This window comes from Aedes aegypti, chromosome 2, assembly GCF_002204515.2.
Source record: "Aedes aegypti strain LVP_AGWG chromosome 2, AaegL5.0 Primary Assembly, whole genome shotgun sequence".
Lineage (NCBI taxonomy): Eukaryota > Metazoa > Arthropoda > Insecta > Diptera > Culicidae > Aedes > Aedes aegypti.
In genome coordinates this window covers 334,671,143-334,695,558 of record NC_035108.1, presented here as the reverse complement: position 1 = coordinate 334,695,558, position 24,416 = coordinate 334,671,143, and the positions used below count along the sequence as shown (strand labels likewise).

Here is a 24,416-nt window from a genome sequence, read left to right as displayed (position 1 = left end):
GGCCTAATTGCGCTATTATGCACTTGCGGGCGGCAACTTCGCTACTATGCACTCGCGGGTGGCAGCTTTCACTTGTTCGCGGGGGGGTTTCTTCCAATCGTGGCCCGTCTTGGCCTCGCACTCACGATGCTTCTCCACACAATCACTGGTTCTTCGGCCCCAAAGGGATCAGAATCTTCTCCTTGCCAACACTATAGCACGCGGACTTAACCCAGAAGATGGGCGAGTGGTATTTCAACACGGCGGACTAAGTTTTCGATCTGTCTCCTTCGACGGTTCGAGCACAAGAGGACGATCGCTGTCTGTCTCGTTAACTCGAGACCCTCACCGATCGCCGATGGGCGGAAACTCCCAACCGAAGAGTCGATTTTTGCGTTTCCCTCTTATGTCATCGCGTTTTCGTTGTCGGAGTGGGGCTCAGCAGTTTACGGCACAAAAAAGGGGGGATTTTTTTACAATAAATAATCTAACTCCTACACTCTGACAAACACAATTTAACGATAATTGAGTATTACCTATGGGACATTTATTTTAAATGTAACACTATCTTCCTATCTTCCTATCTTCCTATCTTCCTATCTTCTATCCTCTATCTTCTATCTTCTATCTTTTATCTTCCAACTTTTATTTCCTATCTTCTATCTTTTATTTTCTTTTTTCTATCTTCTTCTATATAAATAAAAATGGAGTGATGTTTGTATGTCACTAATTGCTTGAAAACAGGTCGATGAATTTCAGAAGTCTTACACCATTTGGCTCCACTTCTATCTTTTATCTTCCAACTTTTATTTCCTATCTTCTATCTTTTATTTTCTTTTTTCTATCTTCTTCTATATAAATAAAAATGAAGTGATGTTTGTATGTCACTAATTGCTTGAAAACAGGTCGATGAATTTCAAAAAGTCTTACACCATTTAGCTCGACTAGAGCTCCGTCGTATTCGTAAGGTATAATGCCACAGGAACACGAATCTATGACATTTGGTCGAAAGACATTTGATCGAAAATACATTTGGTCGAATGGACATTTGGTCGAAAAGGTTTAGTTGAAACAGAAAGCAAATGATATTTGATCGAACCGACATTTCGTGGAAAGAATAGTGCTCGAGTCTAAATAGTATGTAGCATTTTGTCGATAATGCAAGTGTGATTGAATAATTGAAAAAGTATCAACTAGTTTGTCAACAATCTATATGCGATTAGCAAAACTTTGATATTCAATTTGATAGACGCTCTTCCAAGGAATTAATCTACCTCTTGCGTTTTTTATGTTTCATGCTGCTTTTTCGTTCAGGCATGTTCTGAGACTCGAGATAAGCTGATCTTAAATGGAAACAAGCCATCTTTTTTCATCTCAGTCAACTTGTCTTTCCTAACCCGATACACAGAATTGGCACAGTTTTCATTTCTAATAATCCAAAGCTTCTACTACAAACTCTGTCTTTCACCCAAGGTCATCAACACTGTCAGCAAAGGCATATATTCGCCTGAGGAATATTATTAAGCTGGAAGTCACAATTGCCAATTGACCATTGAGTTCTGATTTCCGCATACAAAATTCTTATCCACGTCCGTGAGCTGCAAGACCAGGAATTCAAAGAATGATCCCGAGCAATCTCTCCGAATGCTTCCATCAGATGAGCTGATCTTTATTATGAAGAACGATGATATTTCAAAAGAATAATAAATGAAGAAAACATTATGTTCATATCGTTGAGTAATAACATAACTTGATGAGCACTTTTTCAAAGAATGATGATATTTTAAAAGAATAATAAATTCACTAAAGCTAAATATGTCAGTCAATGTACAAAAAAAACTACTAAAAAGGACATTTGAATAATCATTGAAATCTTAGATTTGTCCCATTATATATTCAAAAACAGTTAATAATTCAGATTATTAAAAATATACGTTATCTTATCAACTTTGCGAAAGTTAGGATACAATAATCAATTTTACCAAATGATTCCGTTCATCTAAACATCATTCGACCAAAATAAATTTTCCAAAGCCATTCGACCAAATGTCCATTCGACCAAATGTCCTTTCGACCAAATGTACTTTCGACCAAATGTCATTCGACCAAACGTCATTCGACCAAATGTCATTCGACGAAATGTCCTAAAGCCAATTGCTTGAAAACAGGTCGATGAATTTCAAAAAGTCTTACACCATTTGGCTCGACTAGAGCTCCGTCGTATTCGTAAGGTATAATGCCACAGGAACACTACCGAAAAGAACAAAAAAGATGTAAAATATTTTATTTTACTTAAGAGACGAACCAGCCGGCTTTAGGACATTTCGTCGAATGACATTTGGTCGAATGACGTTTGGTCGAATGACATTTGGTCGAAAGTACATTTGGTCGAAGGGACATTTGGTCGAATGGACATTTGGTCGAATTGCTTTGGTACATTTATTTTGCTCGAATGATGTTGAGTTGAACGAAAATTTGGTTGAAAGCTTATTTTCAAATGGTTTATTAAAAAGATCATTTGGTAAAATTGATTATGTTTTTCTAACTTTTGCAAACTTGATAAGATTACGTATTCTTTGAAATAATCTGAATCAACAATTGTTGTTGAATATGAAACGAGACATTTTATGTAATCTAATTTTTTAATTTCATACATCCTTTTATTTGCAATTTTTAGTTATTCCAAAATCTAGGATTTCAGTGATTATTCAAATGAACTTTTTGAGAGTTTTTTTTTTGTACATTAACTAAAATATTTAGCTCTAGTGAATTTATTATTCTTTCAAAATATCATCCTTCTTTAAAAAACTGCTCAACAAGTCATTTTGCTACTCAACGATGTGAACATAATATTTTTATTATTTATTATTCTTTTGAAATGTCATCGTTCTTCGTAATGAACTGCTTATCTTCATCTGATGGAAGCATGCGGAGAGAGTACTCGAGATATTTCCGGGTTTTATAGCTTACGGACGTGGTGGGTAAGATTTTTGAATGCGGAAATCAGAATTAAAACGGCAGGAAAAACTTGCTCTCAGGAAAACCTTTATGGCGAAGTAAATGTAAGGTTTCGGTAACTTTATTTATGGCCAATCGGCTTATTGTGACTTCTATGTATGTAAGGGAAGACGAGTTGACTGAGGCAACAAAAGTAGGCTTGCTAACATATATTATCAGCTTATCTCGAATCGCAGAACTTGCCTGAACGAAAAAGTAACATGAAACGTCACAAACGCAAGAGGTTGATCAATATGTTGGGAGAGCGTCCATCAAATTGGATAACAAAATTTTGCTAATCGCATAATAGGTTGTTGGTAAAAAGACTGATACTTTTTCAATTATTCTATCATTCTTGTATTAGCGACAAAATGCTACCCTCTACAATAGTCAGACTGAACGTAAAACTTTGTTTCCATACTATTCAGATTCGACCCCTTCCGCGAAATGTCGGTTCGACAAAATATAATATGTTTTGTGTTGAAACTAAACCTTTTCGACCAAATGTCCATTCGACTAAATGTCCGTTCGACCAAATGTACTTTCGACCAAACGTCATTCGACTAAATGTCATTCGACCAAATGTCTTTCGACCAAATGTCATAGATTCAACCAGCCAAGGGCTGAAAGTCTCTCTAATAAAGAAAATTCATTCATTCATTTATTTTACTTTGAATAGATTTTCATTTACAGCCTACAACGCAAAGCGGCGTTTGTCGGAACGATTACAGTCAGTTCTCCCTTTCTCTTGTTTTTTTTATTATTATTATTATTTTGATAACGACTGATGAGCACAGATTTGATAGAGATTTTTTCTGACGATAACGGTCTGGATAGCACCGTGCCAAACGGAAACGAACGCCTCGCCACTGCCAACTCCTTGACGACTCTTTGGTGGCTATCCCAGGAGGGAAAAATACGACATGGAAACCGACACGGTTTTTCATTTTTGTGTCGGTTTGTACCGCGGATCTAAATTAATTTGTTTTTCAGCCATTGGTGGTTTCGGCTTTTTACTGACGGGGAGATTGGAAGTTTGTTCACGACGGTGAGCTTTGGTTTACATTTCTGTCTGTTTTTTCGCCTTCATTTATTCTGGAGCCTCAAATCTGTGGATTCATGGATGTTCCCTTTTTCGCATGACGACGGCGATGCTACTCGATATGCTTCCCGACCGGCAGATAAAAACACAAAATCCCCCGCCCAAAAGTGAGAGGAGGCACCAGGGAACATAATTGTTTTGTTGCGGTTTTTGTACATTTGCTGTGCTTCGGTCGGTATTAATTCTGATATGGTTTAACAAACTCTCTCCCTAACGTGGGACTTTTTGCTTGGAATTGTGCGGTTTTCAACTCTTACTCGGTAGCAATTTACAGATTTGGAAGCTTAATGCATCTTTACCGTTTCGTGTCTGATTGTGAACGTGATTCACATTTAGAGCAGCGAGGTTCTTCTTCTTCGCATTACGTCCTCACTGCGACAAAGCCTGCTTCTCAGCTTAATGTTCTTATGAGCACTAATAACTGTAGAAGTGCTTTCTTTGTCAAAGTTACGATTATACTCTATGCCCAGGGAAGTCAAGGAAATTTCCATTACGAAAAGATCCTGGACATACCGGGAATCGAACCCAGACAACTTCAGCATAGCTGTGCTTTGTTGCCGCGGACTCTAGCCACTCGATTAAGGAAGGTCCCATTTAGCAGCAGCGAGGTTCCAGAAGGTTATTATTATGATATTCTATTAATATTAATAATGAAAACAAGAAACTTGGAAAGCACCAGCACTTACAAAAAATCTTCCAGACACAGGGTTGCCAGTACATTTTAGCGAATTCAATATAAAAAGTCTGGTAGAATCTGGCAGGGCCTTATTATCCAGCATTACTAACAGTTCCAAATTTCTTTAAAAACGATCAACTGATGGAACATATACTTCGTAGTTGCTATTTCGTGACCCATCAGGATAGTTAAAGTTGTAATCTATACTCCGGATAATCGAGTCCGACCTGTACAACATACTAAAAAAAACTGAAACTTTTTTTGAAGTCACTACAACCAAACTATTTTTTTTTTTTTTTTTGGAATTAGTAATGAATGGGATGCAAGTACTTAAAAAATACTATTATGCAATACCTCCTGAAATTAAACACGAAGCACACGGATTTTTTAGTAATAAAGAAGAACAAATCCGTTTATTTAACTATTTGAATATGATGAAAAAAACATAATTTATTTCAAGAACGGACGTGAAGAAAATCATCGAATCATGTTACCGGGTATTCAAGAAACTTCCAGAAAGTAGCTTATCATTTTTAGTTGATATATTTAACAAATGTTTTCAATTAGCATATTTTCCTGACAAATGGAAAAATGCTAAGGTTGTTCCAATTTTAAAACCAGAAAAAAATCCCGCAGAAGCTTCTAGCTATCGTCCAATCAGTTTGCTATCCTCCATCAGTAAACTTTTTGAAAAGGTTATTTTGAACAGAATGATGGCCCACATCAACGAAAATTCAATTTTTGCCAATGAACAGTTCGGATTCCGCCATGGACATTCGACCACTCATCAACTTTTACGTGTAACAAATTTGATCCGTTCCAACATATCTGAAGGCTATTCTACTGGTCTTGCTCTTCTAGACATAGAAAAAGCATTCGACAGTGTTTGGCATGAAGGTTTGATTGTAAAATTAAAAAACTTTAATTTTCCAACATACATTGTTAGAATAATTCAAAGTTATCTGTCAAATCGTACACTTCAGGTTAATTATCAGAACTCCAGATCTGAAAGACTTCCTGTAAGAGCTGGTGTTCCCCAAGGCAGCATTTTGGGACCAATATTATACAATATTTTCACATCTGACTTACCTGAGTTACCTCAGGGATGTCAAAAATCTTTGTTTGCGGATGACACAGGCCTCTCCGCCAAAGGAAGAAGCTTGCGTGTCATCTGTAGTCGATTGCAAAAAAGTTTGGATATTTTTTCTTCATACTTGCAGAAATGGAAGATTTCTCCTAATGCTTCCAAAACTCAACTAATAATATTCCCACATAAACCAAAAGCTCTTCATTTGAAACCTTCAAGTAGACATGTTGTCACGATGAGAGGGGTTCCAATAAATTGGTCAGATGAAGTTAAGTATCTAGGGCTCATGCTAGATAAGAATTTAACTTTCAAAAATCACATTGAGGGCATTCAAGCCAAATGTAATAAATATGTAAAATGTCTCTATCCCTTATTAATAGAAAATCAAAGCTTTGTCTTAAGAACAAGCTTTTGATATTCAAACAAATTTTCAGGCCAGCCATGTTGCATGCTGTACCAATATGGACTAGCTGTTGTAATACCAGGAAGAAAGCTCTGCAGAGAATTCAAAATAAAATTTTGAAAATGATTCTGAGGCTTCCTCCCTGGTATAGTACCAATGAGTTACATAGAATATCCAATGTTGAAACATTGGAACAAATGTCAAATACAATCATTAATAATTTCAGGCAAAAATCGTTACAATCTTCTATTGCCACGATTAATGCGTTATATGTTTAGGTTAAGTTAGGTTAAGTATATTAAAAACTTTTTTTTTTCCTCTTATAAGCAGGTGAAATCAACTCACCTGTAAAAAATCTGAACTGCTACGGCAAATGAAATGTAATATGTTGTTAACAAAATGTTAATTAAATCTTAAATTTGTTTTACCAAATTAGGATGATAGTGTTGTCAAATAACACAGAACACCTAGATATAAGAAATGAATGTAATGTTTGGAATGATACTAATAAAGAAATTAAAAAAAAATGTTACCGGGTATTGGAAAGTCCCAGAACATGAATCTTATAGGAGGGATCGAAACGCTAAGATATGTAAGGGACATTTTGGACGGACTGAAGTATACTGAAAAAATCCAACGGTTCCAAGCTTTTCGACGGTATTTTTATACAATTTTTCCGACCAATAGAAAAAAAAAAATAATTCGTAGCAGATTGGGTTGTATTGTTCTGTTGGTTTCTATACAATTAGTACAGAATGAAAAAATGTTAAAAAAAACATGGTTTTCTCAACAGCAGATTTTGCTTCTAACTTCCTAAAACATATACAGCGCAGAGGCGCTTTCCCATGTTTTGAAAAGTTTCAATACAACATTTAAATTTAATGTTTCACTTTTGCACCCAAATAACATTTATGAAAGTCCTACAGCAGTTTCAAGCAGAAAACAAATTGAATTTTAACACTTTTCTTAACTTTATCACTCACTTTTCAAAAAAAGAAGAAAAATGAAAATACCTAAAAAATTCTAGTAAGACGAGAAAATTTATTTAAATTCTAAAATTTAGCTGATCTTGTGACACATAGACCTATTTCGTTGTCAATACAGTTGAAGTCTTTGAATCACGGACAAAATATGCCAAATCAGGCAAAAGTTAAAATTTAACCGAATTTTCTAGATTTTGTAGTGACTTTTAAGTATTTTCATTTAATTTTTGCAAAGTGAGTGATAAAGTGAAGTGAAGTGCTAAAACTCGATTAGTATTCATAAATATTCTAATAATACCTAATAATTCTAAAGTGAGAGTTTAGTGAGTTTGGAACTCTTTATAAAACCCTAATCCTGCGACGACTCTTGCAAAGTCGCGTTCCTTTTTCCTCGGTTACTGAAATTTTCTTCTTCCATTCTGTTTTTATACAAATTCATGTGTTTGATGTTCAAACGATACCATGCTAACGCTAACGCATTGGTAAACATGAAATCACAATTACTTTTTCAAATCGACGTAATTAACTTCAATACGGTTTGGAGAAAATTAATTGAGGAGAATCACAACCTATCTTCTGAAACTGTTTTAAAATGAATCCCTTTTCTTACATTTTTTTGTCGTGTTCATCGCTCAAATTTTGCATGCAATCCGCTCGCGTTAAAATTCTAGATAGTTTCTATCATTTCCCACAAAAATTGTATGACAAAATGATAATCCGTTTCATTCAGTTACTTACGACGTTTTTGTACCAGTGTAAAATCCACACAAGTAGTGTTTTGTTTTGATTCGTGGTTAAGTCACTTTGTCTCTCCATACAACGGAGCGGTGAAAGTAATGGTTAGGTTGCGAAAGTTGAAAATCTTACTTACGCCGTTATGTAAATCCAGAAAATAAAACGTTCTAAAAGCGAAATTTCGAGATGCCTTAGAGAAGAATGTGTAGAATTTCGTCTGCGAAATTGATAAAATATGTTTGTTTACTTTTCTGAATCGAGTCTGTTTGAATAAGTATGCGAGAATTACGTTTGCATTGTACTAAGACAAGGAAATTAAGTGAAATTTAATATGAACAAAAGCATTGGACATCTGGATAACTATTTTTCAATTTATTCTTTTTAGTTCAACTAGCGCAAATGAAGGAAATATTTCGCTGAGTTAATTCTTACATAACAATTCGATTACTTCTCATTCATTTGACCATGAAATCGACGAGATGCATCTGACATTTCGTGAGAGCGATGTCTCGACTGAACATAACGTTCCTTTTTTGGTCTTCGCGAGTCTCGTCTCAGCAAATCTTATTTCAAACCAGACAAAAAAAACTGCGGTATTATTTTTTGTTTATTCTACAGCACTAAAAGGATGTATTGAAAAGGCCCCACAAATTGTAAATTAGGCGCTGTACACGGATGACCGATACCGATAGTGCGATAATCTTGAAGTTAAAATAAAAACAAAGCTTAAGTATAAAACTGTTATAATGAAATTAATTTTCACTGCAGATACAAATCCGCTTTCGGTCGAATAGCTTAAACTGAAATTTAATTTTATTTCATATAACTTATGTCTACTTGAATAGTATCATAATTGCTTACAATTTACAGTTTTCTTCCGCAATAAACTTTATCCTTAAAACTATTACAAATTTTGACGCTTCTAGTGCTATATTTCACTCTAAACTGCTTTTCTACTCATTTATTTTGACGCTGACGCCGAATGAGGTATCGCCGCCAATGTTGTATTTTCACGCCAATAAATAATTCAACTCGTAAAATTTGATACTTTTACTATAAAAATGTTCCACAAAATATTTCTATATTGTTTAAGAAATTTCTATAGGGATTCTTACAGAAACTCATAAAGAATACTCATTTTTTTTTAAATTCCTCAATGTATTTATTTATAGAATTCATGATTTTTACTATCAACTTCATCTTTAAACCTTCAAGAGATTCTTCAGGGATTTATCCCGGAATACCTACAAGGATTTCTCCTTGAACTCTTTCAGAATTTCCTGCACGAATTCATTCAGATATTACTTCTGAATACCTATAAGACCAGAAATTACTCTTACAATGCTTATAGTGATTCCTCTGGTAATGGCTCTATGGAGCTCAAAAGATTCATCGATAAAAATCAATTGAAATTTCTTTAGGAGTTCCTACAAGACACTTTCTAGGATCTTGATAGGAGTTCCATCATATATGTATACCTCAACGAGTTGTAGCAAGTCTATGCCCAGGAATTATTGCCAATTTTTAACCGGGTATCTGTAGAAAATCATTAGAATACCGAAATATAAGAATTTGTTTTAATTTTTAACACCTTGTGTAAAACTAAACAATGTTGCCAGGCAGTCGTGCAGCCTGACAACTCGTATTTCGTATCATAACTATCTTTTGGTGAGTGGGTAGAGAGATAGTAACGGTTTCTTATATTTTTGATTCAAAATTGTCTAAACCAAATCGTTGATGTCTTAAGGAGTTGCTTGGTACATTTTTCTAACAATTTTTCCGGTTTTTCATGAAATTCTGAGTACATTTCTGGCGGCTAGATATTGAACAGATTCAAAGGAGGTCTTATGGAACATTATGAAGATCCTTGAAATATTCCTATAAGGGTACCGTAATTTTGGGTGAAATTGATCATTTTTCACAGGTTTTCTTGTCTGTTTTCTATAATATGGACAAAGCCAAACAACTGAATGCAAGGGAACAAGTACGAAGGTGAGCGTCATTGACTCATGTGCCGAAATTTTATAACAAATATCATTTTAGTGCTAAGAATTATCTCTGAAATAAAAATTCGGAGGATCGGATTTCGGGGTGAAATTGATCACTTGTCAATGCGAATATTGTTAGCTCCCTGAATCCGAATATGCTTGCTAAATTCTTAACAACACAATATTTATAGAAATAATGAATGAATTAATTGCAAGAATTACGCGAAAAATGCCTAAATGTAGGCAATTTCCTAAGGGATTTTCTGATATCTAACAGAAAATCAAATATTTCAACCGAATGAGCAAATTGGTACGAGTTTTTGTGATGAAATCTGATTTATAGATATATCTTAAGCATCCTCACAAACTTTCAGGTTTATACCATGTTTAAATCCTTGTTTATGAATGTTTGCCAATGCTGCACCGTACATGATTTTTAAATTTTACATTATTTCCATAAAAATAAAGATTCTTCAACGCTAAAAACTTCGCAACACACCATTCGACAATAGTTACGACAAACAACGTTCATTCCCTGCAGGTTACATTGATATTTGTGCTCCATTAGGAAGAATTAAAATCGTGTGGCACGGTGATCAAATTCACCCTACTGATCAATTTCACCCAAATTTACGGTACCTAGGGTATTATTGCAAGATTCGAGGTGAGATGATTTATACATTTTCATTTAAATTTAGATCTTAAGTGCTTCCAAATGGGATCCGAGGCAATAATGGACTAGGTTAATTAGTAGATTGCTAATAAGATTTTAAGAGGATCCTAGATAGTGTTATTGGCTAGATTTGTACAGATTTGCGGAAAGCTGATCTCACAAAAATATATGGCAAATTTTCGAGAGATATACTGAAATCATGAACAGATTCATTAGGAATTAATTTATGGTGCATTTCTGGATATAGTGGTAATTTTAATTTTTGGTGAAGTCTTATCTGAATTACTAGTTTGACTAGTCTTTGATATATAAAAAAATCCGTATTTACTGTGAGCTCTTTCAAACATTCCCAACAAATAAGAGTGGATTCATGACATCTCTTGAGCAGATTATTAATGGATTGCTTGGAAGATTCTTTGATTTATGTTTTAAAATTTGGCAAGCTTCATAGCTCTATTTGGATCTAACAAAAGTTTCGCCAGACCAAGAACCAGCGATAGGAAAAGTCTATCGCATAATTCCGAAGCCATTCTAAGGGGGCAAAGGGTTGGTTATTGAACTTTGTTGAAAAATACGAAAATTTCAAGCTGCAGGATCATATTGTCATTTTTTTTATATATTTTAGTCATCAAGAAACTTGTTTTTTTGACAGGAAACTTTTTTGAAAATCTTGTTTGTATGTGTGTGTGTTTTTTTAACTAAACTAGAGATTTGTATAATTTTCAAGGGATACTTCAGGAGTGTTTCTAAAATATGCTCAATGCGTTTGTTAAGGAATTTGTTCAAAAACTTTTACTCTAAGATATGTTCTTAAGATTCATCCCAGAACTCCTTCAGTAATATTTCCAAGCTTTTTGTCTGGTATTTCTCAAGGGGTTCTTCCAAAGTATTCTCCAGAACATTTTCAAGCAAGTCTTTATAATTACATATATTGCTACTTGAATTTTTAAAAAGATCTTGATTTTTTTTAGGATTACTTCGAGAATTTCTTTAAACATTTGTGCAAAGATTCTTTGAAGAATTCTCCCAAAAGTCCAGCAAAAAATTACCAAAGATTCTTCCCACATATTTTTTTCGATGAACCATTCACATATTTCTCGGGTTATTTCTCCAAATATTCCTGCGAGTTTATATCTGGTTCTTCGAGTATTTTTCCTGGTTCTTATTTTTTCCAACGATTCTCTGTTTTTAGAATTTGTCCAGATATTTTAAAAGTATGAATGAATTTTTCGAATATATTCTGTTAGTATCCCATCAGGGGATACCTTCAAACAGGGCTTCTTTTGACATTATTTCCGCAACCTTCAACTTTGAGGATTTGTATATCTAAGAATTATGGATAGATTTCGATAATTCTTGCAAATATCTAAGTTGTATATGTGCGTAACAAATGTGCGAAATATGAGGCAAATCCATCAAGAAATAAAAAGTTTGCTTGAATTTGTAGAAGAAATAAAAAGTTTGCTATTTGAATTCGAATGTCGGTTTACTTTTGTAATATTTTATTTGGCTGAAATTTGGGATATGCCTATTTGCATCATCGGTTCGCCATTTTTACCCTAGCGTTACTTTTGAGAAGGGCCTAAGAAAAAAAGCCTTAACAATTTTCAAAACATTAAAACTCAGAAACTGTTTGTCTGATCGGTTTGGTGTCTTCCGCAAAGTTTTAGGTTATTGTTGGAAGTATCTGGAAAAAAAGAAACACCTTGTAAAAAAAAATGTGGTATTTTTTTTAATAAAGCTTAAAAAAATATATTCTCAAAAATTGTTTTTTTTTTATTTTTTTTTTATTTTTTTATATTTTAAAGTAGACAAAAATGGAGTCTTTTGCACAGTGAGTCAAGTGTTCATTAAGCTGCTCCTTGATATGTTCATACTCTGTTGTAGTTGCATAAGAAAAGAAAATTTGTGTTAGTTGCTACTCCTTTCGCTTTTGAGCCCGATCAAATAATTCAAATAATTTTTAATATCGATCGGCGCTACGAGTATACTTGATATTGACTCATTGAAAATATCGACTAACTTATTCACTTTTTGGACGTATTCAGTGACGTTGGAATCCGTTGTTTCAATCGATGTTGCTGAAGTTGCTTTCAATGTCTCCTTACTAGAAACATTCAAGTTGGAGTTCGTTGATTCTATTGAAGTTGCTGACGTTGCTTCCAATGACTCCTGACTAGGAATATTCATATTGGAATCCGTTGACTGTATTGAAGTTGCTGATTCTTCTATTGTTTCCTCTTTCATGCAAACATCTTCCTCTTCACTACTTGATAAGTCATCACTGCTAGATAATGCTGTTCGTTTGGCCAATTGTAAACGACACGAGTCGCAACTTTTAAATTGTTTATTAAGCTGATTTTCATCTGCAAATCCTAGATCAACTAATTTGGCACTATTACCGTAAGATTTCGGTAATTTTTTGAACACGTTTTGCGATGCGTATGTGTGTTTACGATAAACCGTGACGATTTTTTATTGCTCCGTTTTTTGATTATGTTTAGTACGCAAAACATTGTCTATAAATCGTTTGAATACGTTCCTGTTGCTTGTTATTGCTGTTTGTAACCACTGTGCTCGGAAGATTTGTGTTTCAGTAACTGGAAGTTCGCAAATTATCGAAAAACTGATAGTGCCACGGCTGAAGCCTTAAGTGAATCGGCAATGGCTACAATGGCAACTCCATGCAAGAAATGTTCCACAGACAAAGACATTATGAAATGCCTGCTTCACTACAACGACAACGGCTTTCAACACCAATTGACTCGTTGAGCAGATCAAATGTGTGTACTTCCGAATGTTCGCGCTCGTCTATAGAGAACCGTGAGGATACGTTTTCGCTGCTCTTAACGAATATCGACCGACACGTAACAGAGAAAGAAATTGCCTGTTTGGTATCCCAATCGCTTTGTGCTCCAGAACCCGAGTGTATGGATGTAACCAAACTAGTACCTAACTGGAAAAACTGCGAGGATCTGGACTACATCTCCTTTAGAATAGTGCTGCCCAAACGATGGAAGCTGTTAGCCATGACTGGTACCACTTGGCCACACGGAGTAACATTTCGGGAATTCGTTTATAGAAATAAAAATCCGTGGAAACCTTCACCGACAAGAAACATGACAATGTAGTAGCAATTAGGAATATTTGTTTTTGTAATCATTGTTTATGTATGAACAAAATGTGATGATGTGTTATGCGTAAAGATTTTTGTGAGCTTGTTTGCGTGGTTATTCAGTTTTGTTATAATTTCTCGGTGCCAATATGAATGTAATTGAACACATGTTATAAGTTGAAAGTTTTTGTACCATGTTTATGATTTATGTATTACGATATAGTTTTAAAGCAAAATTATCGAGTTAAAACAGTCTGTACAGTTTAACTGAAGACGGTGTACCAAATAAATAAAAAAAAAAACAAATTAACACAACCTTTGTTGATGGTGTTCATTTTATACTTCATAGTTCTAAGCTATCTTTTACTTTTCATTTGATTATCACTTGCTTGTGTCTTTGCTGCATCAGCTCTTTTTTATACCAACATGGGTACTTGAATCAACTATTAGGTACGTTTCTGTCCGACCACAAAAATATACCAACGTGCTGTACTTTAAGAAAACATCAGGTATATTTGTGTGAGACAACTGGGCACGTTACTCCTCTACTCATAAAGCTTTTGTTTTCGAATGGAAATATTTCATTATCTTAAATCGATATAAATGCATTTCACGTATTGACTGCTTTATATTCGTTATTTTGTTATTTTTTAACTTTTAACATTTTGTTCCATATTTTCTTGATAATTACAAAAATACCACAATGTTGAATGTTGAAGTTGTGTTTCGTTAAAAAAATAAATAAATCATTTTTAAAGGGCACATTTTTTATTTCGCCTCATACCATGAAAAATTACCAAATCAATATTTTTCTAAACATTTTAGTCAAAAATTATCTGCTCTTTCAGACAATGAACAAATTCCTAGGCTTATGAGCCCCGAAAAACATTCAAAAATGACCGAAAATTGAAAATTATATCATACTTTTGTATTAAAATCGCTGTATCCTTAAAACGGTAAAAGTTAGCCTGGTTTTCCCGTATACCTTTTTTGTTGTAAATTTTGCGTACTTTCATAAAATCGAGTTGAAAAACATTTAAAAAGTTTATTATGACAACTTTCAAAAATTCACTTTTTAAAAAAAAATCGTAACTTTTTTGTCCATGATTTCTCCATCTTGACCCACTGTGCAAAAGACTTCATTTTTTGTCTACTTTAACATATATAAAAATAAAAAAAAAATCAAAAATACGATTTTTGAGAAAATTGATTTTTAAGCTTTATTTTCGAAATATAAAAAATTACAACATTTTTTACAGTGTAAATTTTTTTCCAGATAGTCCCAACAATAACCTCAAACTTTGCGGAAGGCACCAAACTGATCGGACAAACCGTTTCTAAGTTCTAATTTTTTGAAAATGATTAAGGATATTTTTTCTTAGGCCCTTCTCAAAAGTAAGGCTAGAGTCAAAATGGCGAACCGATGATGAATGATATGTATGATAAATAAATAAATTGATGCAAAAAGGCATTTTTGGGCATAGAGGAAGCATGTGCAAAATTTCATCCAAATAAAAAAATATAAAAATGAAATTTGGGATAAAAGTCGTCATTATCTGTGGAACCTTAATAGCGAAAAAACTGCGTCCTTCAAAACAAAAATGGGGCTATTTCGGACACTTTTAGAAAATAATACGGATTGATAATAAAATGATTTTCTCAAAAAATTCAAGCTAATTCTATAGGTTATTGTCAATAATCATGTTTTTGAACGTTGATTTTATCGATGAACATAATTTTGAAAATTGTAAAGCTAAAAAAATTTAAACAGCTATAACACTTTTCTGCGTAACATATTCATATTTTTAAGTTTGTAATTTCAATTTTACTTCTCTTTATATGGGACTGTCAATTTCGAATGCTTGACTGTTTAAGTTGATACAAACGAATGATGTAACCACCAAATTTCGATGATTAATTGGTTTTGAACAAAAACATTCCTTCTGATTTTCAATGTTATATGAATGATGTGTAGAAAGCTCTCATCAATTCCTGTAATTTGTTAAAAACTAAGGTGAGAGCCCAATCTGCCCCAGCTCATTCCTGCGGTTATAAAACGCCGGAAAAAAGAAGACAATTTCCAAACATTTTGATGTTTAATTTTTCCAAAACTAGTTAACGACGTGACACCGCCGCCGGTACAAAAATGCCGTAAAGCCGCCGCCGATTAAAATTATTTCGGCGCACAGGTCTGGCTTCATAGTTTTAGGATATTGTGTGCCAGTCTATAATATTGTTTATTGTATAATCATCTTCGATAATAATATCGTACAGACTAAATGGCTAACCTATATTCTTAATCCTAGTATGGGTGATTGATAGTGGCATAACTCGAAGTTTCACAGATATGTAGTGATGATTTTCAAAAATATACTTGGTAAGGCTTATATTTTCCGGTTCTACCGCATCCTCTCCCATGGTTGCGCCTCTGTCCTAATAACAATTTCAGAAGAAATTGAATTGAAGAAATATCAAAATAGTGCTCTGATTTTCTTACTTACGTGTACTAGCAACAAAACCAAAATAAACATTACACTGTTGTTTGTGTCTTCCTGTATGAGTTTAACCCCTTTACCGGCAGCTTCATTTTTTACCGCCAAAAAATTTCAAATCGCGATAACTTTTTAGTTTCTCGATATTTTTGCATCCATTTTTTACAATTTTTCAAAAAACTCTTCTAGTTAAATAATCCGTGTCAATATTGATGATTGGTGATTTGGTTTTGTAGATATTCCAATGTTCCTTAGGGGACCGACATTTTTCATATAAAATGTCATATGCGGCCATTATGTTTTCCGTCAACTTATCGAAAAAATAAAATGTGGCCTATACAATGTCATGTTTTTCATTCAAATTGGTTAAGTATTCGTAGTGATATCTGAAATTCACGATATGAGGTTTTTTGAAGTTTTCAAGATCTTTATTTGGCCAACGTGGTACCAGAAACATAAATGCTCATTACTCAAAGACGGCTGCACCAAGTTGCTTCCTTTTTTCACAACATGCTTTCATTAATGTTTTGTTCCGAAGAGTGAATATCCACAGCTAAAAATATGTTGTAAATTTAAGTTTATTTTCATGCACATATTTGGAGCATCAAAATAAACCTAAATTTCAACGAACAATCCATCATTTTTCAATCGAATTAATTTTAAATTTACATGATCATTTGAAAATAGAATGTATATTCATTTAAATTTACATTATGCTGTAACAACACACGAATTTGATTAATTTTTACAGTAGACTTCAGTTCACATCACATTGAAAATTAAATATTTTTTCCTGTGTCCGAATACGATAAAAAATCTTTCATGCAAACATCTTCCTCTTCACTACTTGATAAGTCATCACTGCTAGATAATGCTGTTCGTTTGGCCAATTGTAAACGACACGAGTCGCAACTTTTAAATTGTTTATTAAGCTGATTTTCATCTGCAAATCCTAGATCAACTAATTTGGCACTATTACCGTAAGATTTCGGTAATTTTTTGAACACGTTTTGCGATGCGTATGTGTGTTTACGATAAACCGTGACGATTTTTTATTGCTCCGTTTTTTGATTATGTTTAGTACGCAAAACATTGTCTATAAATCGTTTGAATACGTTCCTGTTGCTTGTTATTGCTGTTTGTAACCACTGTGCTCGGAAGATTTGTGTTTCAGTAACTGGAAGTTCGCAAATTATCGAAAAACTGATAGTGCCACGGCTGAAGCCTTAAGTGAATCGGCAATGGCTACAATGGCAACTCCATGCAAGAAATGTTCCACAGACAAAGACATTATGAAATGCCTGCTTCACTACAACGACAACGGCTTTCAACACCAATTGACTCGTTGAGCAGATCAAATGTGTGTACTTCCGAATGTTCGCGCTCGTCTATAGAGAACCGTGAGGATACGTTTTCGCTGCTCTTAACGAATATCGACCGACACGTAACAGAGAAAGAAATTGCCTGTTTGGTATCCCAATCGCTTTGTGCTCCAGAACCCGAGTGTATGGATGTAACCAAACTAGTACCTAACTGGAAAAACTGCGAGGATCTGGACTACATCTCCTTTAGAATAGTGCTGCCCAAACGATGGAAGCTGTTAGCCATGACTGGTACCACTTGGCCACACGGAGTAACATTTCGGGAATTCGTTTATAGAAATAAAAATCCGTGGAAACCTTCACCGACAAGAAACATGACAATGTAGTAGCATTTAGGAATATTTGTTTTTGTAATCATTGTTTATGTATGAACAAAATGTGATGATGTGTTATGCGTAAAGATTTTTGTGAGCTTGTTTGCGTGGTTATTCAGTTTTGTTATAATTTCTCGGTGCCAATATGAATGTAATTGAACACATGTTATAAGTTGAAAGTTTTTGTACCATGTTTATGATTTATGTATTACGATATAGTTTTAAAGCAAAATTATCGAGTTAAAACAGTCTGTACAGTTTAACTGAAGACGGTGTACCAAATAAATAAAAAAAAAAAAACAAATTAACACAACCTTTGTTGATGGTGTTCATTTTATACTTCATAGTTCTAAGCTATCTTTTACTTTTCATTTGATTATCACTTGCTTGTGTCTTTGCTGCATCAGCTCTTTTTTATACCAACATGGGTACTTGAATCAACTATTAGGTACGTTTCTGTCCGACCACAAAAATATACCAACGTGCTGTACTTTAAGAAAACATCAGGTATATTTGTGTGAGACAACTGGGCACGTTACTCCTCTACTCATAAAGCTTTTGTTTTCGAATGGAAATATTTCATTATCTTAAATCGATATAAATGCATTTCACGTATTGACTGCTTTATATTCGTTATTTTGTTATTTTTTAACTTTTAACATTTTGTTCCATATTTTCTTGATAATTACAAAAATACCACAATGTTGAATGTTGAAGTTGTGTTTCGTTAAAAAAATAAATAAATCATTTTTAAAGGGCACATTTTTTATTTCGCCTCATACCATGAAAAATTACCAAATCAATATTTTTCTAAACATTTTAGTCAAAAATTATCTGCTCTTTCAGACAATGAACAAATTCCTAGGCTTATGAGCCCCGAAAAACATTCAAAAATGACCGAAAATTGAAAATTATATCATACTTTTGTATTAAAATCGCTGTATCCTTAAAACGGTAAAAGTTAGCCTGGTTTTCCCGTATACCTTTTTTGTTGTAAATTTTGCGTACTTTCATAAAATCGAGTTGAAAAACATTTAAAAAGTTTATTATGACAACTTTCAAAAATTCACTTTTTAAAAAAAAATCGTAACTTTTTTGTCCATGATTTCTCCATCTTGACCCACTGTGCAAAAGACTTCATTTTTTGTCTACTTTAACATATATAAAAATAAAAAAAAATCAAAAATACGATTTTTGAGAAAATTGATTTTTAAGCTTTATTTTCGAAATATAAAAAATTACAACATTTTTTACAGTGTAAATTTTTTTCCAGATAGTCCCAACAATAACCTCAAACTTTGCGGAAGGCACCAAACTGATCGGACAAACCGTTTCTAAGTTCTAATTTTTTGAAAATGATTAAGGATATTTTTTCTTAGGCCCTTCTCAAAAGTAAGGCTAGAGTCAAAATGGCGAACCGATGATGAATGATATGTATGATAAATAAATAAATTGATGCAAAAAGGCATTTTTGGGCATAGAGGAAGCATGTGCAAAATTTCATCCAAATAAAAAAATATAAAAATGAAATTTGGGATAAAAGTCGTCATTATCTGTGGAACCTTAATAGCGAAAAAACTGCGTCCTTCAAAACAAAAATGGGGCTATTTCGGACACTTTTAGAAAATAATACGGATTGATAATAAAATGATTTTCTCAAAAAATTCAAGCTAATTCTATAGGTTATTGTCAATAATCATGTTTTTGAACGTTGATTTTATCGATGAACATAATTTTGAAAATTGTAAAGCTAAAAAAATTTAAACAGCTATAACACTTTTCTGCGTAACATATTCATATTTTTAAGTTTGTAATTTCAATTTTACTTCTCTTTATATGGGACTGTCAATTTCGAATGCTTGACTGTTTAAGTTGATACAAACGAATGATGTAACCACCAAATTTCGATGATTAATTGGTTTTGAACAAAAACATTCCTTCTGATTTTCAATGTTATATGAATGATGTGTAGAAAGCTCTCATCAATTCCTGTAATTTGTTAAAAACTAAGGTGAGAGCCCAATCTGCCCCAGCTCATTCCTGCGGTTATAAAACGCCGGAAAAAAGAAGACAATTTCCAAACATTTTGATGTTTAATTTTTCCAAAACTAGTTAACGACGTGACACCGCCGCCGGTACAAAAATGCCGTAAAGCCGCCGCCGATTAAAATTATTTCGGCGCACAGGTCTGGCTTCATAGTTTTAGGATATTGTGTGCCAGTCTATAATATTGTTTATTGTATAATCATCTTCGATAATAATATCGTACAGACTAAATGGCTAACCTATATTCTTAATCCTAGTATGGGTGATTGATAGTGGCATAACTCGAAGTTTCACAGATATGTAGTGATGATTTTCAAAAATATACTTGGTAAGGCTTATATTTTCCGGTTCTACCGCATCCTCTCCCATGGTTGCGCCTCTGTCCTAATAACAATTTCAGAAGAAATTGAATTGAAGAAATATCAAAATAGTGCTCTGATTTTCTTACTTACGTGTACTAGCAACAAAACCAAAATAAACATTACACTGTTGTTTGTGTCTTCCTGTATGAGTTTAACCCCTTTACCGGCAGCTTCATTTTTTACCGCCAAAAAATTTCAAATCGCGATAACTTTTTAGTTTCTCGATATTTTTGCATCCATTTTTTACAATTTTTCAAAAAACTCTTCTAGTTAAATAATCCGTGTCAATATTGATGATTGGTGATTTGGTTTTGTAGATATTCCAATGTTCCTTAGGGGACCGACATTTTTCATATAAAATGTCATATGCGGCCATTATGTTTTCCGTCAACTTATCGAAAAAATAAAATGTGGCCTATACAATGTCATGTTTTTCATTCAAATTGGTTAAGTATTCGTAGTGATATCTGAAATTCACGATATGAGGTTTTTTGAAGTTTTCAAGATCTTTATTTGGCCAACGTGGTACCAGCAACATAAATGCTCATTACTCAAAGACGGCTGCACCAAGTTGCTTCCTTTTTTCACAACATGCTTTCATTAATGTTTTGTTCCGAAGAGTGAATATCCACAGCTAAAAATATGTTGTAAATTTAAGTTTATTTTCATGCACATATTTGGAGCATCAAAATAAACCTAAATTTCAACGAACAATCCATCATTTTTCAATCGAATTAATTTTAAATTTACATGATCATTTGAAAATAGAATGTATATTCATTTAAATTTACATTATGCTGTAACAACACACGAATTTGATTAATTTTTACAGTAGACTTCAGTTCACATCACATTGAAAATTAAATATTTTTTCCTGTGTCCGAATACGATAAAAAATCTGCAGCCTGAGATACATACAAATACATGGGGACGTAACCATGACGCGTAACCATAACACGCGTCAGTCTCCCAAGGAATTTTGGAATATCTCTGGATCCAGATGGCCAATGATCAATGTTGACACAGATTCTAAAACTATAAGAGTTTTTTGAGAACTTGTAAAAAAATTGTGCAAAAAAACCGCAAAACAAAAAAGTTGCTTGCAGTAAAAAATTAGGCTACCGCTAGAGCGGTTAATGCCTTTAAAGTTTTGGTGCAGTATAGAAGTTCAATTTCAAATTGTTTCACATCAAGCCCCTTAGCATACAGAAATTTTGCTTTTTGTACTCAAATAACTGTAAAATTCATTTCGGGTAAAAACAACTGATGTAACATGGACCAAAACTAGTATTAATGGTGCTGAAAAGCACGGTTATATTTTGGCATTACAATGGCCAGCTTTTTGATCAATTGCTTGCTTACTGATTACTAATTATGTTAATTAACACTTCAGTCGTCGCGCTGTTGTATTTTGTACAACACTGGTGAAAAAAGCTCGCTTTTCGCTCACAACAGCAGCGTGGTGGTTCTGACGGTAGCGAACCGCGCGACGACTGGAGGGTTAAACATTCTTGATTGTCATGTTGTGAATAGATCTTTATGCATAGCTCAAAAGCCTACAAGAAAACATTTGCCACACGAAGAAATACACTATTCTAACTCGAGAATTACAAAATTGCCTGTAACTTCTTAATGCCTACAACATCACGGACATCAATCAAATGAGACGGAACGAAAAGAAAAAGCGCTTGATCTATAGAACGATAGGTAATGCGGTCGGCAGCCGCACCACAAATGCTTCTCGATCAATTCTCTGACAAATGCGAAACAAAATAAGATGTACGTACACACATTCGAACCGTGTCGTCATCTCCCAGCGGGGAAAGACAAACTACAGGCAATTCCCAAGATTGAATTTCTACTCTATTAACTTTGGATTGATTCGATGGGGATGGCATCATCCAATCAATCATAGAACAATGGGAAACGCATCAGAGTATTGGGTGGAACTGAAACCACAGTCCATACCCCTTCCCCTTGCTTTATACTTCAAAATATATTGTCCGAAATTTCCCCGAAAAGCTTTACCCCGAATGGTTTTTTCCCGGAAATTGTTTTCCTGAACGAACTGTGATAGGTCGACTCCAGTGTCGTGTAGGTACTAGACATTGAAGATGGTCTCACAGTTGAGGTCGAAATACGCATACATATCTGTCAGAGGATACAAATTCTAGTTGGAATTAAATGGTATAGTGCTAAATTTGGTTATAATTTTATTGAATGTCAGAAAACGAATAAAAAGCATGGCGTTTCTCGACTTTCGTTATAAAATTGTAAATAACGTTACGTCGCTTCAGAAGTTACAATAGACTTTATCTGTAGGCTAATGAATAAACACTTAATGAACTATTTGCTATTTGGCATTTAAATGAAAAAAAGTTCTGAGCTGATGATATATTATCATCTTAGTACCAATAATCATTGGAACAGTATAATTTAAAATATCACAAGAATAACGAATATCCTATTATCCTAAGAAGACGAAATTTGACCAAATGTTTATTCGGCTAAATGTCTAACTGCCACACATCTATAATCTGAACTTCAGTATTTTTTCTGGAAACTAGAACTACATTCTGGAAAACTCATTCAAGTGCAATGCATTCGGGTAATACATTTTCGGGGAAATGCCATACACTCTTCAAAATAATCATCAATGAGACATACCTGTAGTTGAGCGCGCTCCGAATGTTGTACTCCCGGAATGAATCGTTCCGCATCGATTTCTCCATCTCGAATCGATCCAGCTGAGCAATCCGCTTGCGAATGCTGGTACATTCTTTTTTCTTGGCTTTGTGCTTGCGTGACCCTTTCCCAACCGGTCGTTCACCGCCGTCATCCACTAATTTAGAACTCTTCTCATCAACAATCGGCATCGCGGTGCTGAATGACCCCCCGTTGGCACTTTCCACCACTACAGCACTGCTCCCACCCGGTAACCCACTGGCTTCCGTAATCTCACTTGAATCACTACCCACCATAGCACTGCCATTTCCACTGATATCGCTGTCATTGGTGAGCAATGTAATCTCCACCGAACTTTCTGGTCCCTCGTTCCCAACCACTTCCGTTGAATTGTCACCGCCGCCAAACTCAACGGTAGTCCCAGTTCCGTTGAGGTCACCCGTAGACGATACCACCTGTCGACGGTAGCGCACCGATGACACCTCATACCCCCCGGTTTCTTCATCTTCCTCGTCCTCGCCGCTGCTGGTGATCCGTCGTAGATACCGCACAATCAGATGCTCCAAAGTGGCCCGCAGTGAGCTTCGTTTGTCTTTCACCGTGCGAGCACTTACCGGCACTGACGTAGACCCGTTGGCCGAGTGAACCGCCCCCATCAACGGTACCATCTCGCCGGGGGATTTCTCGTGCTCGCGATGATTGCGCCGCAACGTTTGCAGGAACCGTTGGCCGGCTTCCTTCTCCTCCAGGGTCAGCTTGTCTACCCGTTGCGAGGAAAAGGAATGCGTCACGCTGTGAATGAGAAGGGAAAATGCGGTGGGATTTTCGTGAGTGAACTGTGCATTAGTGAAAAGTGAAAAGACAAGTAGGTACGAAACATTTTTAATCCTTCCATTACCAACCCCCCTAAACGAGTGTTGGAAAAAACACGTTTTGGGCTGTTACATTTTTGTTTTTTGCAGCATATAATAACAGATTTTAATTTTTCTTTTTGTGATTCGATAATCGAGTCCGACCTGTAAATACTATCATGCGACACATCAAACTTCGTGATTTTGAAAGCCATTACATTCTATGGGTGAGTTGCAACGCCTGGGACCTATTTGGCCACTTTGAAATCGATTTCCAGGATTCCGAGAATGACTGATTTGAATAGTGTAGAACTCATATGGTCATTTTGGAATCGTTATCTAGAAACCCAGATTTGTTTGAGGGATCAAAAGATGAGTTTATACTGTCATACGATACACCAAACATTAAAATTTTTAAAGATAATACACCCCAACCTCTTTTTACGACCGTTTTCAGGGGGTCGTAAAAAAATTGGTCGTAAAAAAAATCAGGATTATAATTATGTTTTTGAAAAATGCATCGTCTAGATGCGGAAATACTGATTC

At 34.5% G+C, this 24,416-nt stretch overlaps 1 protein-coding gene across 2 annotated transcripts in view; it reads right to left on the bottom strand.

The window, feature by feature from the left end:
- Positions 1-24,416, bottom strand: part of LOC5575982 — a 526,418-nt gene that overhangs the window by 424,616 nt on the left and 77,386 nt on the right. For both annotated transcript variants that reach the window (XM_021846000.1, XM_021846001.1), the window contains exon 3: positions 23,002-23,811. In XM_021846000.1, coding sequence (XP_021701692.1) covers positions 23,002-23,811 — 810 coding nt within the window. The remainder of the gene's footprint in view (positions 1-23,001; positions 23,812-24,416) is intronic.